The sequence below is a fragment of the Thermobia domestica genome, chromosome 2 (assembly GCF_964235325.1).
Source record: "Thermobia domestica chromosome 2, izTheDome1.hap1.1, whole genome shotgun sequence".
Taxonomy (NCBI): domain Eukaryota; kingdom Metazoa; phylum Arthropoda; class Insecta; order Zygentoma; family Lepismatidae; genus Thermobia; species Thermobia domestica.
Window position 1 is genome coordinate 176,309,274 of NC_137455.1, and position 15,832 is coordinate 176,325,105.

At 36.8% G+C, this 15,832-nt stretch overlaps 1 protein-coding gene across 1 annotated transcript in view; it reads right to left on the reverse strand.

The window, feature by feature from the left end:
* Positions 1 to 15,832, reverse strand: part of dcma (decima) — a 640,978-nt gene that overhangs the window by 166,737 nt on the left and 458,409 nt on the right. The window contains exon 3 of the mRNA XM_081749850.1: positions 892 to 1,028. Within this exon, the coding sequence (XP_081605976.1) occupies positions 892 to 1,028 (137 nt within the window). The remainder of the gene's footprint in view (positions 1 to 891; positions 1,029 to 15,832) is intronic.

The window sequence follows — 15,832 nt, forward strand, 5'->3', positions numbered from 1 at the left end:
TTTTTCTTAATTTCATCCAGAAGTTACCAGAATCCTTCCGCATTACTAGAGAACAACAAAGACGAATATAATAACGTTTAAGCCATATTTACTTTCAGAGCCATATTTACATTCATGTTTGTGTAATGTCTTGCATATCTTCAAACGAAGTTGTTAAATGATTTGTTTTATGTTCGTACAATCGCTTTATCTATTTACGGGTTTATTTATTTTTCTTAGTATAAATTATCTAACACTAAAACGGACTTTAAGATCTGAGACTTGGGTTAACTAGTGTTGCTTTCGAGACTCGTGGGATTTTTCTTCTCGTCTCAAACTTAAAAACGAACTACTCGTCTCATTTTCGAGACAAGACAAGAAATCTCTTGTCTCGTGCACAACACTAGTTATTAAATTAAATGTTAAAAAAGGCATTAGTTTTTTTTTGAAAGTAACTAGATAATATCGCACAGGGCCAAAATGTAAAAGCAATGAAAAAGAATAGAGACCTTCGTGCGCATAAGGAGAAAAGAAAAGAAAATTACAGCTTCCCGCAACAAATCAAGAAATGAGGAAAGAATTATTTTGAAAATTATTACAATCATAGAAAAAAATGGTTAGGGCAGGATTTGAGAAAAAAATTTATTCTGGGAGATGGGATAGAAAGTACAGAGGGAGAAGGAAAAGAGGACTGGAATTAATTGATCCATTAAAGAGGATCAGGTTTACGTAAAGTCAGTAATATGTACCGAGTGCACTGAAACATAATTTTTAACACTGACATTTCAGTTATAGAACGTGGTTATTATCACGATGATGGTGATAATGATGCATGCTAGTGAGCAACGTCAATAGACAAACACTTACTGGGTATTTTATATATTGTTGAAAAAATATATATTACGCACTTACCGTAATATCCCGACATGTCCATAGGCACAACTTCAACCAATCGGCGACATTTAGCAAGCTCTCGGAGAAATAACTGAGTGCAGAAGAACAGCAGTACGAAATGCTGGTTATCCACGGGAATACCTTCAGCCACATCGCTGTAAAAGAAAAAAAAATCATTTCATAAATTATCATTTGTTTTACTGTATTGATACTTTTCCTTTAGTTTGCACTCGAACTATAAATTCAGTACTTTCTTAAACATTAAATTTAGTTTCTCTAATCATTAGTGCTATAGATAAACACTAACGGTATAAAAATCACGAATACAGTCAAAGAAGAAAATATGAAATTATATCCTTACATAAAGAATATAATGGCTTTGATTTTAGGGATGATTTTTCTTCGTTTGAAGTTGCAACACTTTCTGCACTGCACAGACAGATCTTTTAAGCTGGTAGTGTGTGAAACTGTATTCAAATCAAGCTACTCAAACGTGGGAATTAGTTTTACTACCGGAAGCTCTTTGTTCCGCACCCTAAATTAACTAAGTGTACTTTGAAACATGAACAGTCTGACAACTTTACAAGTTGTATGCGCAAGTAGTTGGTGGCATGGTTCTCGCAGATTTAAGAACAAATTCGATATTTTTTGATATCTTCGAAAACTACGCAAGCGCTTCTACACCTACCAATATAATTTGTTTAGTTTAATGAGATTTATTGAATGGTACATGTTTCATCTTTGGACTTATATCCCGCTAAACGCTATCAATATTCTGCAATTCTTATAGGTACTTGTGACAACACCCAAGTGTAAGTAATTTGATACTTTATGTATTTTGAGGAAAATAACGTTTCATCCAGCTATGCAACAGAAACACGAAGACAACAATAAACATAAACTAAGTGATGTTACCTCTAATTCTTAGTATACTTGCAACTTTTCATAAGTTGAACAGTTAGTGGTCTCATACTTCTTGTAAAACGGGCTGCTGTGGACTTTATGTATATCCTCCTGGGAACAATAATGTATGATTCTTGAATAAAGAGGAAACTTACTTAATTCCTTGCAACACCATAGAATACGGTAGGATGGACAGTGGCATGCTCTGCAAGGTATTATTTATTCGAGACATTACATCATTCTCTGCTGTGTTATTACTAGAGACATCGGTTAATCTAATAATTAATCTCTGAAACATTTATTGTAGAAGTCGTAATCTGAGCCAAATAGAGTAATTATGCACGACAATACAAGTAGTAACGCAGATATCCCACAATATAATGCTATTACTTTAATAACAATTAGAGGAAATGAAACAATTAATTGTAAGTTGGTTGAACATAGACATTCTATATACTTGTACTAATTGCGTATAATTCATACCTTTACAACTGGAGAGAAATTAACCCTTCGATTTATTATATATATATATATATATATACTCCGCGTTATGATACAAGAACTATCTACTTAAACTAAGTAACCGAACTAAGAACATTTTACATGATTTGAGATAATTACTATTACAGTATTTTAACAGAAAAAGGATGATGTTTCAGTGACACCACTCGTACAACTAATTTTTAAAAAAGTATTTGTAAAAGACTATACAACCACTCTTAATTTTGTTGTTCGAAATAATGGTCATTCTAAGGCAATGAATAGGTAGAACCTTTTAGAGACGCTTGTGTGAGATACTTTTCTCTTTATGTACGTAAAATTATTTCGTACTTATTGTTGAATCATCACTTCCTACCTTTGATAATTTATTAGTGCAGTATGTATAATTATACAATTAAAATTATATTTATTCTAATTGCAGGGCACAAAATTTCCGGTCCCCAGGTCGCCATTGGTGACTAGAAATTTAGAGCTGGCGACCAGTGTTTAGTAGGAATGGTTTCTACCTAAACTCACAGGGCCGCGCAGTTTTTGTTTCGCACGAAAATAATTGCCACTGAGTGAGGCAAAACACAGAATGTAAAGTCTCCACAACGGACATGGAAATTGAAATCTTCACTACGTTGTAATTCGCTCTTCCTTTCATTACTAGATTCCCAACTTTGCTTCCAATCACATTTTGTGCAGTTTTACCTGTGAGTATCGCTTGATGTCAGAGGCTTCAGCAGTCTCAAGAGAGTTAAGATTGCCTATAGGAATTCACTGAAAACTTACACACTGGATGATTTGCTGACAATTTCCGTCAATGGCCCTTCGCTTAAGGACTGCAATCCGAAAACTGTAATCGACAACTAGTACTTCAGTGCAGAGAGAGAGAGCGTTACACAAACGTGAAGTTTTAAAGTAAGATGTTTTTTAACATGTATATGAATTGTCCAATTCAAAATTGATTGTTCTGAATCTAATAGTCTGGTTTTCAAATTTTATGCCTGATGTAATCTCTTTCTTTGACAAACCGAAGGCGCGGGACGGACCTCTCATAATTTGTACGTGAGAGATGCTGGTGACCATCATTTTTGTATTGGCGAGTGTGTGTGTTTCTGACTGAAATTTTGCGCTCTGCTAATTGTATAGCAAAAGGACTGGGTCTGTCAGTCACGCTCCTAATTCTTCATAGTCAGGCTAATAATTGTCGTTAGCTGCACTGCTTTTTATCTCACGGTAAGATATGATATAGGGTTTAGACAATTTGCAGGCAGAAGTTTTGGGGGACAACTAGTTTAAATAATTCGTTAATACAAGTGTATATATTATGTTCTGATCTTTCTATAAGGGGTGATTTAATAAAAAGAAACAAAACTTTACACAGAGACACACACACGCATATATATATATATATATATATATATATATATATATATATATATTATATATATATATATATATATATATATATATATATATATATTAATTTTTGCAGTAAAATGTGGAATAAATTTAACACGTAACTTTAGCCATCTACTGAAAATATTTTTAACTACAGTATCTAAACAATTCATTGTGTTGATCGTGAACCGGAAATACGTTGACCGAGAAGTTAAGTGTTCAACTATGCATGATGCGATTGTTACCTGATCCAATCCCGATCACGCGCACTTGTGGTAGACAACATCATTTGTCAAATTGCATTCGTGGCGTTCTGTTTCCTCCCACATTTTCATTCTCCCAATTATTTCATAATAATCCTTCTCCTTTACCCTAAAGAACATAGCCATGGGAAATTAAACTGTCAATTTTATTTAATTTTTTGATCGAGTACCTAATATTATTAACGAAGACATTGAATGGAATTTAGTTATAGATATTTCGAATTCTAAACAATAATTAAATTTATATAAAAATCATGTGTAAGATGTGAATTTCATGTATAAAGGGAACGAAGAAAGTTCTGTCGCTTTTTCGCCCATCAACTTCGAACATATCACCTGACAATTAAGACGTACCTGGAAGACAAAAAAAGTAAGCATCAGAATCGACGACCTCTGCCAACGTTCTTGAAGGCCATTGATTCCGTCGCGGTAGAACTTGGTGGATCGTGAAAAGAAGAATGTATCAAGTGCATTTTGTACCTCTACTAGGGATCTGAACTGGCGTCCTTTAAGGTGATTGTCCAAGAATGGAACATGTGATAATCGGACGGTGCAATGTCCGGCGAATATGGTGGATACAATAGTATTTCCTACTCAAGGCTGAATGGTGTCTTGGGTCATCCTAGCCACGTGGGGCTTAGTGTTTCCTGTAACAGGAGACCCCTTTGCGTTTCAGAAGTGCTGGTTCCAGAGTTTTGAGCTTTTCTTGAACACAGATCATTTGCTGACAGTACACAGTTGCATTGAAGTCCTGACCAGCTGATAGCAGTTCCCGATGCACTATGCCGCAAGCAGTCCACTAAACACACAGGAGGACCTTCTTCTGGTGCAGTAGTGCTTTCGGCTGTTTTAGAACCGGTTCATGGGATGCTAAAAATTGATGACGATGCCGTGAAATTTCATATAGGGCCCCTTTTCATTGCATGTCAACACTCTCTCCAGAAATTGCTCCTTCCTCAGACGAGACAGCAAAGAAATACAGGTAGCTGCTCGCGTTACCTTCTTGCCCGGAGTCAAATGATGTGGGACCCATCTACCCAAACTGTATTGCTTTCCAAGTTGAGGGAGATGCTGCTGAGTGGTTTCTCCACTCACACTGAATTGTAGTCTCAGTTCCTGATATGTCTGGCCACTGTTCGCCTCAATTGCTGCCTGAAGATCTTCATTTTGTACATGGGTTGCTCTTTCGGCACTTGGTGCATCTTCGAGTGTTTCGTTACCGTTCTTAAAGTTGTTAAACCACTGTTACACTGTCCACGAAGTCACGACACTCTCACCAAAGGCCTGACATACAGGCCCGTAGCCAGCCCAAAAATGTAGAGGGGCCCCATAGAAGTTAGGGGGGGCGAGACAACCATATTATAGTTCATCAAATAGTAACATCAGCAATTCATCATATCTGCTCTTGAATGTTTAAGTATTTTGCTTCTACTTAATTCTATTATCCCTTCTATACAGACACACATATTAAGTTAACATTCTGTAATCTACATTTAAAAAACGTGAATTTTATTAAATGGGTATTACTAACTACACGAATTAGAATATAAAATATAAATGTTTTAATAGTCCCACATGTAATACTAACATTAAGATCAAGAACGAGAGATGATCTACTGTGAAATAAGGAAATTCAACTTTACTTAGGCACTTGTTTAGTGTTAACTTGCGAAGTTGCCCTTCCGTTTTTATCAAAATTTTGAAAATTTACCTAGAAGAATTTGATAATTTGATTGCTTGTGTGGTTGATAACATGTAAGTGAAGCGTAATACCTTTTGATAAGCGGTTATAAAGGCGGGACTACTTCGCAAGTAGAGGGAACTACTTGTCTCTAGGTTCAGGACGGTTGGATTGTGGATAATTTTCGGGTAAACATGCCTGCAAGTGTACAGGGTCTTTGCGCTGGCTGTGAATAGACAGTACTAACATTTGTAAAACATGATTTTATCCGGGTAAGCGGGGCCTCCCAGGCCCAGTAGCTTCATATATTTTTTCGAATTTCTCAATAACCATAAATATTTCGATGATATAAAATTCTGAATTCTTTTATCTTTAGTCGAAGTTAAAGTCATGAACATATCGAGTTGGTAAGGCCCCAGTTGCCGTCTACGTTACAAAAATATCTTGCCTGGACAAGGGTTAAACTTTTGAATATTCATGGCTTAATGAATGAAAGAACAAAGACCACCAACAATCGTTCACGAGTTTCTGCTTGAGATAGGAGAGCTCTGCAAACTACGGTACGTACTAAGGTAAGTGCGAAGTAGACATAGCCTAACCTAAGTAACCTAGTAGTGCGTTATCCCATCTTACTTCGGCTTCTCGCTTCGCTCGTTCTTCCTTCTCAACTCCGCACTCCCCATTAACTATCCACAACCGCTAGTCTCCCCTTTAGGTTAACAATGAATTTCCATATGTAATTGTGATTCCTCCCCCGTACTCACACCCTCGAGGTAACGTAACAGAACATAAAATGAGTAAAGTTTAAGTAGAAATTGATGATTGTAGATTTTATTATGGTTTTTGTTGAGAATTAGGTGGACGGGTAACTTTGAAGTAATACCCTTGTTTACAATTACAGTTGTATTTTTTTAAAAATATTCTATTTATACTAAGTTCTTGTTTAAAATCTTAAATTAAATTCCTTTTATATAAATGAACCACCTGCACACTATACCAAGAAGACACATAAAAAAACAGCTTAAAAATACCATAATGTTATTCAAAGCTACACTGAGAAAAAATGTATGCGGCATACGTAATATCGTAGATAACATTTGTAAATCCTGTAGTTTTCGGGCTTAACGTACAGCAATCGTATAACTGAAAACGCATGTTTTATAATACTTTCTGTATAAGTGCTCCATCTATACATACTTTCCATATGAAACAATATAGGCGGTCATGATCTCACATACAAATGGACGTATATAACAAATAGCTGACGAAGGTAAGATACATATATCAAACATCCTGCAACGGCATGATGTAACACCTAAGGGCAGTGCCTATGTAGCATAGGGATAACGTATGCTCCGTTCTGATTTTTGTAGTAAGCAAGAGGATTCCGTATATTTGTAGAACATACCACTGTCCGGAGAACGGATTTTCTCCATGCAAGTAAAACGCTACACCCATCTAGTATCGAGTAAAGGAATCACTGCTTCTTTCATGTTGAATCACAACATTATTACGTGTACGAGACTAAGAAATAGTTCCAATTTACAACGTTTTTACATGAAAACTAGCTACTTCCACGGGATCCCTCATCTCAAGTACAATACTAAACATTTTGCTACTTAATTTCTCCTCTAAATCTTGCAATTTTTTACTAGTCCTGGCTCCACAACCTGGAATTTAATCCTTAAACTTAAACGTTAAATATGTTCACTTGCTCAGTTACTCATCTAATTAAGGTAATGTACCTTAACTTTATTCTTCTACGAAAACAAACATATGAAAGTATTTGCAACCATTACTTTTTCGGTGAATATTCCACCACAGTTCTTGTTTTACATATCACACCATAATAATTTGGACCCTACTAGAATCAATCGCCTTTAACGGAACTCAAAGCTCTTAATTCAATTCACAACTAACTGTTTCACAGTTAATCTAAGGTTTGCTCTTGACGATGATTTTGCAATGCATGTATGTACTACAACTACACAATAGAATAACAGTAACCTACCGCCGTTACTGCAATCGACAAAAGATAAACGCTTTGTTCCTGCTCCTGTTCTTATGATTTGGCTTGCAGCAAGCACTTTACACTTCGTCTCCTACCTCCCAGATCTCTATTACAACTGTGGCGTGAAGCATTATGAACATATTCCTTCTTTTCGTAAAAACTTGCTTCAATATGTATTGTGTCATTTCTTATCGAGATTCGAGAAGACTGATCAACTTTACTTTAACTCCTTTAAAATATGTTTAGAAGTGTTCATCAAATAGTTAAAATGGAAAAATTCTTGGAATAATCAATTTTATATTGCATTTTATTCTTAGTGTTTACAGATAGAATTAATGGAGTTTTTTTTGCAAGCCTTCCATGAAAATTTTAGGGGGCCAAGAAAAATTTTGGGGGGCGGCCCCTCTTGCCCTCCCGTGGATACGGGCCTGCTGATATATCTTCCGCCTCGCTGCAGCGGCGTTTGACCTCAGCTTCAACTCGTACAGCATACACGCCCTTATGACACTCTGTGGAGGCCCAATGTTCACTCTGTCCTTACGCAAGTTAACGGTGTAATTGAACTGCCACAACCATGTTGTATGTTGGATATACCCACACCAAGAACTGACCTTCGCCTTATCTTCATTCGCATTCAACTCACGATGTGAGGGCCAATTGAACACAGACCTCCACAAAAAGATGCAGAACTTTCATGGTTACCTTTATGTAGAAGTATTTTCATTTTAAAAGTAAATCTATATAAAAACACCTACCGGTATTATAGTTAATCAGAGGGAGACTGTCCAGTTAGTGAGGTCCAGTTCAGTGCGCCACTGGTAAGGTAAATTAAGAAATACTTCCTAATTTACTGTAGTTCTTTAGCGTCCTTGCGCGATAATGCTTTTTAAAACTCTCATTATTTTTCTGTTGTGGGCAGGAGATTTAAGTCATTTTCCCAAGAAAACAAATTGAGCACTTTCTCGTCTTTTATCGCTGTTGATGTTTCTTGAACTAAAACCACTTTACCTTGACTTCCTAAAAGCATTCTGTTTTCTTTACCATCTTAATAGCTTTAACAGGCTTTAATGTTTGAAATGGATGTCCGTTGCATCATTGTCTCCTTTGCCTTCTTTTCTTTTTTCAATGTTCTCCACTCTCTTATCCTGCAAAGTACTCAACTCCCAATTATTTGTGTGACACTTCTTAACTTTTTTTTGCCTTTATTCCGTAATAACTTGTGATCTTTCCTCTTGTCTTTTATAAAATATTGTTCAATAATGAAGCTTTTCCATAATAGTGAATAGTTTGATTTGCATTGAAGGCAATAAAGTTACGTAGTGGTACCAGTATCAGATCAAATGAAAAATGAAAATAGGCACTTTTATTGATAAGCAATATCAAAGTTTTTCATGTCTTATCATTTAACTTTATCAATCTGTACTGTCCTCTTTAACAACTAATATCTTATATATATATATATATATATATATATATATATATATATATATATATATATATATATATATATGAAAGTTACTAGTTCGCGACTTCGTGCCACTTGAACCACCCTACCGATTTCGATCAAATTTTCAACATAGATGAGGTTCAGGCCTGGGATTGTTTGTATCACTTCACCTTTACGGTGCAACTTAGCTGGGGGAGGAGAGAGTTATTTAAAATGATCGAAAATTATAGATATTAGTGCCGAATCCGTAATTTTTGGTGTCCCTGAGATTAACAGTAACACTTTCGATCCCGTTTAAATCCATATTCAGCCCTGCAACTTGGGGGAGAGGGATATTTATATATTATTGACCATCCAAAATCCATAGTTTTCGTGGTCACTGAAGTGAACAGTAACACTTCTAATGCCATTTAAATCCAAATTCAGCACCACAATTTGAGAAGGAGAAGGGGGTCTAAAATCATCGATATTAGTGTCGAATCCATAGTTTCCGGGGTCACTGAGACGAAAAATTACACTTCCGATGCTGTTTAAATTCAAATTCACCCTTTTATGTCCAAAATGAAACGAATTCTCCTTGTGAGAAGAAAGGGGTATTCTGCTAGTTATATATGAATAGTGGAAAGTCGATTGTTAAATCTAATTTGATTCCATAAAATCTATAATGATCGGTTATATTTATATGTACATTATGATTTTTTCCCATGGATTTACAAGTGGATGCACGTCCCTGTTAGAAGTATGTGTGTCACCGTTAGGAGCATACGAACAACAATATTCACAATGTGCTAGTTAGCAGTGAACATTTTTCATTTACAGTAAATAAATACAAGATGTAATCAAAAAGTACGGTGAATGTAGTTTCACAGTGCCATCTATCGATATTGTATTCATTTCAACTAGTAAACCCGGTAGCCTAAATCTTTGGTACAGTCAGTGTCGAAATTGAATGAGTTGTGACCTGTTAGTTGGTTTCCAGAGGCAGAACAGTAAGGACGTATTAAGAGTGTCTGTCGCGCGCCAGTATTAAGTTTTATTCTAAGCTGGAAAAAAGTGCCAAAGAAGCTCACGAAATGTCAAAATCAGTGTATGGAAATGAAATGGTTGCATTTCAGACCATTTACAAATTGTGTGAGTGATCAAAAAGCGGCCAGGAGTCGATTGAAAACGAACATCGATCGAGACGTTCATTGACATCAAAAATAGATGAAAACGTGCAAGAAGTAGCAAAAATGATTTGTTCAAACAGGCTAATGACTATTCGAGAGCTTTCCGAAGAACTAAACGTCTCGAATGGGTCCGTGAAAAGTATTTTAACCGCAGATTAAATGGGCAAATGACTTCCATCTTCAATACGAAAACGCGCCGTGCTACACCTTGCTTTTCATCCGCAAGTTTTTAGTCGAAAATACACTCCTGACTGTCCACATTCGTTGTGCTCTGCAGATAACTTTGGGCTCTTGCCAAAAATTAAAACCATGTTTAAAGGAAAACATTTTGAAATAATTCCTGACTTTGAGAGGGTCAGTCTTTCCAAAAGAAACCTTCCAGAAATGCTTCCAGTCATGAATTCAACTTTGGGATAAGTGCATTGCTGGCGAATGACAGTACATATAAGACGATTAAATACAATTCCATGTAAGCTTATTACTTTATTTCTAATAAAATTATTCACCTATTTTTTGATCATATCTCGTAAATAATCTTTTCCAGCAGAATAAAAACTATCAACTGTATCTGACTTTATATCTTCTTATTTTTTCTGTAACTATACATCAGTATTTATTCTCAAGTATGCAATTTTGTTTATCTTGGTGTAGTTTATCGAATGATGTTATGTTTCATCTTCGAACAATGTTAAATTTAAAAAGAAAATAAAGCTTAGAAACTAATCATAATTTTTGCGCTATATCTTACCAACGAAATACCATGTACTTCGTCTTGCGTCATAATGAGAAAAGCTTGACGAGGATATATATTTCCAGATCAATTTAATCTTAATAGCCCTGGTCAGGAAAGTACGCAGAGGGTGGATCCTGGGGGTTCCGACTCCTCCCCTCTAGCAATCCCGGTTTTTCTGTAAATTTAATCTAATTTTAGGGATATTGTTTTAAATTTTAATATAATTAATATTCATATTAAATTTGAATGTCCCTCCAAGAGCTTTGAAACTCTCCCGAAATAAATAAATTTCTGCGTACGTGCCTCGCCGTAGTTATTATAAAGCATACATTTTTAGGTGTACAAACACAGAACATTCTTCTTGATATTCTTGAAAACTATACATGGAGATTTAATCTCATCCACATATATTTTTTTTTCAATTTAATGAGCTTTATCGATTGATATATGAAATATTTTTGTTTTTCGTTAATCGTTAATAACATTGTAGAATTTTTCATCTTTATGTTGTATACTATTTAACATACAGTAGTTACAACATTACAATTTTCGGTATATAATACGTGTATGCAACGAAAGAATGAAGATAGAGCGGCAATTATATTATGAAAGTAATCTTTATATATCTTATTTAATCATATCATAAATTTATTTAATCATCTAATTGTATACAGGGTGTTACAAAAATGTGGAAATATATTCCACACATCAAAATAAGAAAAATAGGTCATATGAATTTGTGCTCAAAAGTGGATATTTTCGGAGTTATAGGGTGCCGAAAACGTCAAACTAGTGAACTTTAAAAGTGAATAGCTCCACTACTATGGGACTTATCGTAGTCGGGTCAAGACATCATTGAGGAACTGGTATGTGAACTATCCAAATATCTTGCGTTTAAGTATGCTCCAGTATTTGCACACCAATTTTTAGAGATGTAGAGGAGGGTTATCAAGTACTCCCAAACAGAGTCTCTAAATATGATTGTGCAAGTACCGGAGAAGGTTCTGAAATATGGGTATTTGGATAGTTTACATATTAGTTCGTCAGTGATGTCTTGAGCCGACTAATCGATCCTATAGTAGTGGAACTATGGACCTTTATATTTCATTTTTTTCACGTTTCTGCATCCTATAACTACGAAACCGTGCACTTCCGACCACAGGTCCATATGAACCTTTTTTTTTATTTTGACGTGAGAAATCTATTCCAAATATATTGTGAGAAATTTTTGTAACACCCTGTATATACCTACAAGCAGTATACCTACAAGCAGACGCGCACTCAGAAATTTTTATTGGGCGGGTTTAAGCTTTGGGGGTCCAATACTACTAGCCACTACGCATATGTAATATTGAATGGGTTATTATTCTGCACCCAAAAAAGACGATAAGTTAATGTGAAATACTTCCACCTATATTTTCAGAAAAAATGATATTGTTTTTATAAGAGAAAGAATGGAATGGAATCTTTGAGTTTTACGTCCCACGGTTATGCCGGTTAGGCTAAAAGAGACGATGATGATGAGTAATGAATGAAATGAAGAAAGTAGGAGGAAACGGGAAAACCCCGAGAAAACCCACGCACACGGTGTTTGTCCACCACAAAGTTCACTTGGCGGGGGCTGGGATCGAACCCGTGACCCCAAGCACCAGAGATGAACGCTCTACCACTGAGCCACCGCGGCCCCCTTATAAGAGAAAGAGTACTGATGACGTGTAATATCAAATTTTCATGCTACATCAATCATTTTACTGTTAAACAAGTATAGTTTTTTTTTATTGAAAAAGTGTACAAATGCATATTCAGTAAGGTGCGAAGTTTTTAGGGGTTACGAACCCAGTGACCCTGTCGGTGCGCCCCTGTATGCAATTATCTGTGGTATCTGCGGGGAAAATAACAGCAACAACATGAAAACTACTTTATTAAAAAAAAAAAAAAAAAACTTCCAAAAAGTGATGGTCGAAAGGATGTTATGTATTTTTTTTAACAATCACAAGACTGCTCTTCATCTTTGTTGTTAGTGTAGTTGAACGAACGGTTGCTTCGTGAAATGTGACGTATTACGCCATTTGTGTTTGCCTCTATAGCCCATCAAGTTGATGAAGCTGGGAGCCTCTGTAGGCGTCAGAGTGCGTTAAGACTATATGCGAAATCTCTTTCTTTTTTTTATTTACATTCACAATAAACGTTGGAAACAATGTGCTACAAGACTTAACTGTGACCTCATAACTCTTGCTTGGTGGGTTGCAACTTCCAGAAAAGAACGTTAACTCGGGTCATGGCGCTAGTAGTTATAATAGTACAAGTTCTCTGTGCGTTTCTCTCATGGGGATTTCCCTTATGTTTTCTGTCTTTGGCAACGATCTTTTGCTTCATTGTGAGCACGATTTATGCGAGGCCAATATAACAACCAGTATACGTCGTTTCGCCGCTATCTTCTGTCTTATTTTTGTAGTCCGAGAAAAAGATGTGTTTTCAGTGATACCTAAATTCCAAAGGGTGAAATTCCATGTAGTGCTTATTTTCCTAGTTTCTCTTCCAAACTACCAACAAAACAGCTATACAAACCCTGGAGAGAAGAATTATCGCACGTTGCGACACAAGAAAAGACCTTTAGCAACGATTATAAACTTAGATATACGAGCGTTCCCTCTCGCTAGCACTATAACTACAGTAGTACAGGAGGACGACCTGCACTGTACTGTGCTCTTTATGACGGATGCACAATTGTTTTCTTCTTATATGATATTTTTTATGTGATAACTATAATGTTGCAAAAGTGATAACCAGCAGCATATGTGTCATTTCTCCTCTACTTGTACACGTAACTTTTTATGTGCTTATTAATATTAATATAAAGAAGAATTCTAAACACGTTGTTATTAATACTAATTGATTGTTGCATTGTGTATAAAGAACAAATCGTATTTAATATTTTTAGACTTCCGTACTACGCTAGCACAAATATGGAAAAACTTGCTAAACAGATATAACCATGTGTTCTTCCGTCGGTCTATCTGTCGACCTATCAGAGCGAAAGGATATAATAGATAGCGACAAGCGGATTCTTGAAATCGATTCAGCGTTCTAGGAATAGGTTCCATAATCTCAATTTATCATCTCTTCAAATCGGAAGTGGTAAATATCTACATCTCTGGTTTTACTGTTGATATAATCATCGAGCAAAAATGATAATAGTTAGCGAGAAGCATTTGTTTTTGAATGAGCTTACCACCTCAAGAGTAGGTTCATCATGGAAAAGTGTCTTATCAAATCACGTGTATAAACTCAAAGATATTAATTTATCCCCAATATTTCAGATAGATTTCCTAAGATTAGATCTATTAGTGAGACTGCACAGAAAGGATGTGATAATGTTTCTTTGAAACCGGATAAATTTTACGAAAGTGTCAGTATATATGATATATAATGTACTTACTCACTCACTCATCACCAGATCTTCGAAACGAATTCCCTCGTTACTATGGATAGCATACGTACCTTTGGCATCCGATTTCCGGAGAGAGTTCATGTGATTCGGGCCCCATTTTAAGTGTAGGTCCTAGTCTCATATAGCCTCATTGCTGAACGGGAAGTTAAACTCAAACCTAACTAAAGAGTTCATTTATGGCTATGTGGTTAGCGTACGTACCTTTGGTGTGGGAAATCTGGGTTTGATTCCTGGCGGGAGCTCATGTGGTTTGGATTTAACGTTAATCAGTAGGTTCACGTCTGAGGGGAGGGGGTGATGCGCCCTCAGGTCACGTTCAATCACATCCCAGATGTGATCGATTGGGTTCAGATCCGGAGAGTTTGCACTTGGAACTCGCTCCTGTGTTCCTCGAACCACTCCATCACACTCTTGGCCTTGTGACATGGTGCATTATCTTGTCGAAAAATGCCACTACCGATGAGAAACATGGCCGTCATGAAGGGATGTACGTAGTCTGCAAGCAGCGTGTGACGCCTCGGTCGTCATGGTGCCTTCCTCGAGCTCCAATAGACACATGGATGCTCACCTGAATGTCCCCAGATAATAATTAAGCCGCAGCCAGTTTGTCTCCGCCCCCCAGTACAGATGTCAAGGAGCTGTTCCCTTGAAACACGACGGATTCGCACCCTCACATCGTCATGATGAAGATGATATCGGGATTCATCAGATAATGCAACGCTCTGCCATTGTGCCAAGCTCTAGTGGCCATGGTAACGTATTCATTTCAGTTGTAGTTGCCGATGTCGTGGTGTTAACATTCGCCATCGGTAGGAGTGTTCGGTGCGGGAACCGGTCAAAACCCCCACAGCCAAAACCCCCACACTCAAGAAATGTCAAAACGCCCACACAAACGGTCATAACCCCCACACAAATGGACAAATCTCCCAAACGCACGAACGGTCAAAACCCCCACAGCCAAAACCCCCACACTCAAGAAATGTCAAAACGCCCACACGATCGGTCATAACCCCCACACAAATGGACAAATCTCCCAAATACACGAACGGTCATAACCCCCACAGCCAAAACCCCCACACTGGTAGACGGTCATAACCTCCAACGGTCATAACTCCCACACAAATGGACAAAACAGCCACACATAGCAACGGTCACAATCCCCACATAAATGGACAAAACCCCCACACAAATGGACAAAACTCCCACATGCAGAAATAGTCACAACTGCCACACAAATTGACAAAAGCCGCATACTCATGTATTGCCCTTGTACTTTTTAATAACATTTTTTATTCCACTTAAACTGATGTTGCAACTGTTCTTCTTGGGCGTCATAAAGAGCCGCAACAAAGACTTGAAGTGACGATCATTTCAGAGTGTGGGGGATTTGTCCGATTTTGTGGGAGTTTTGTCC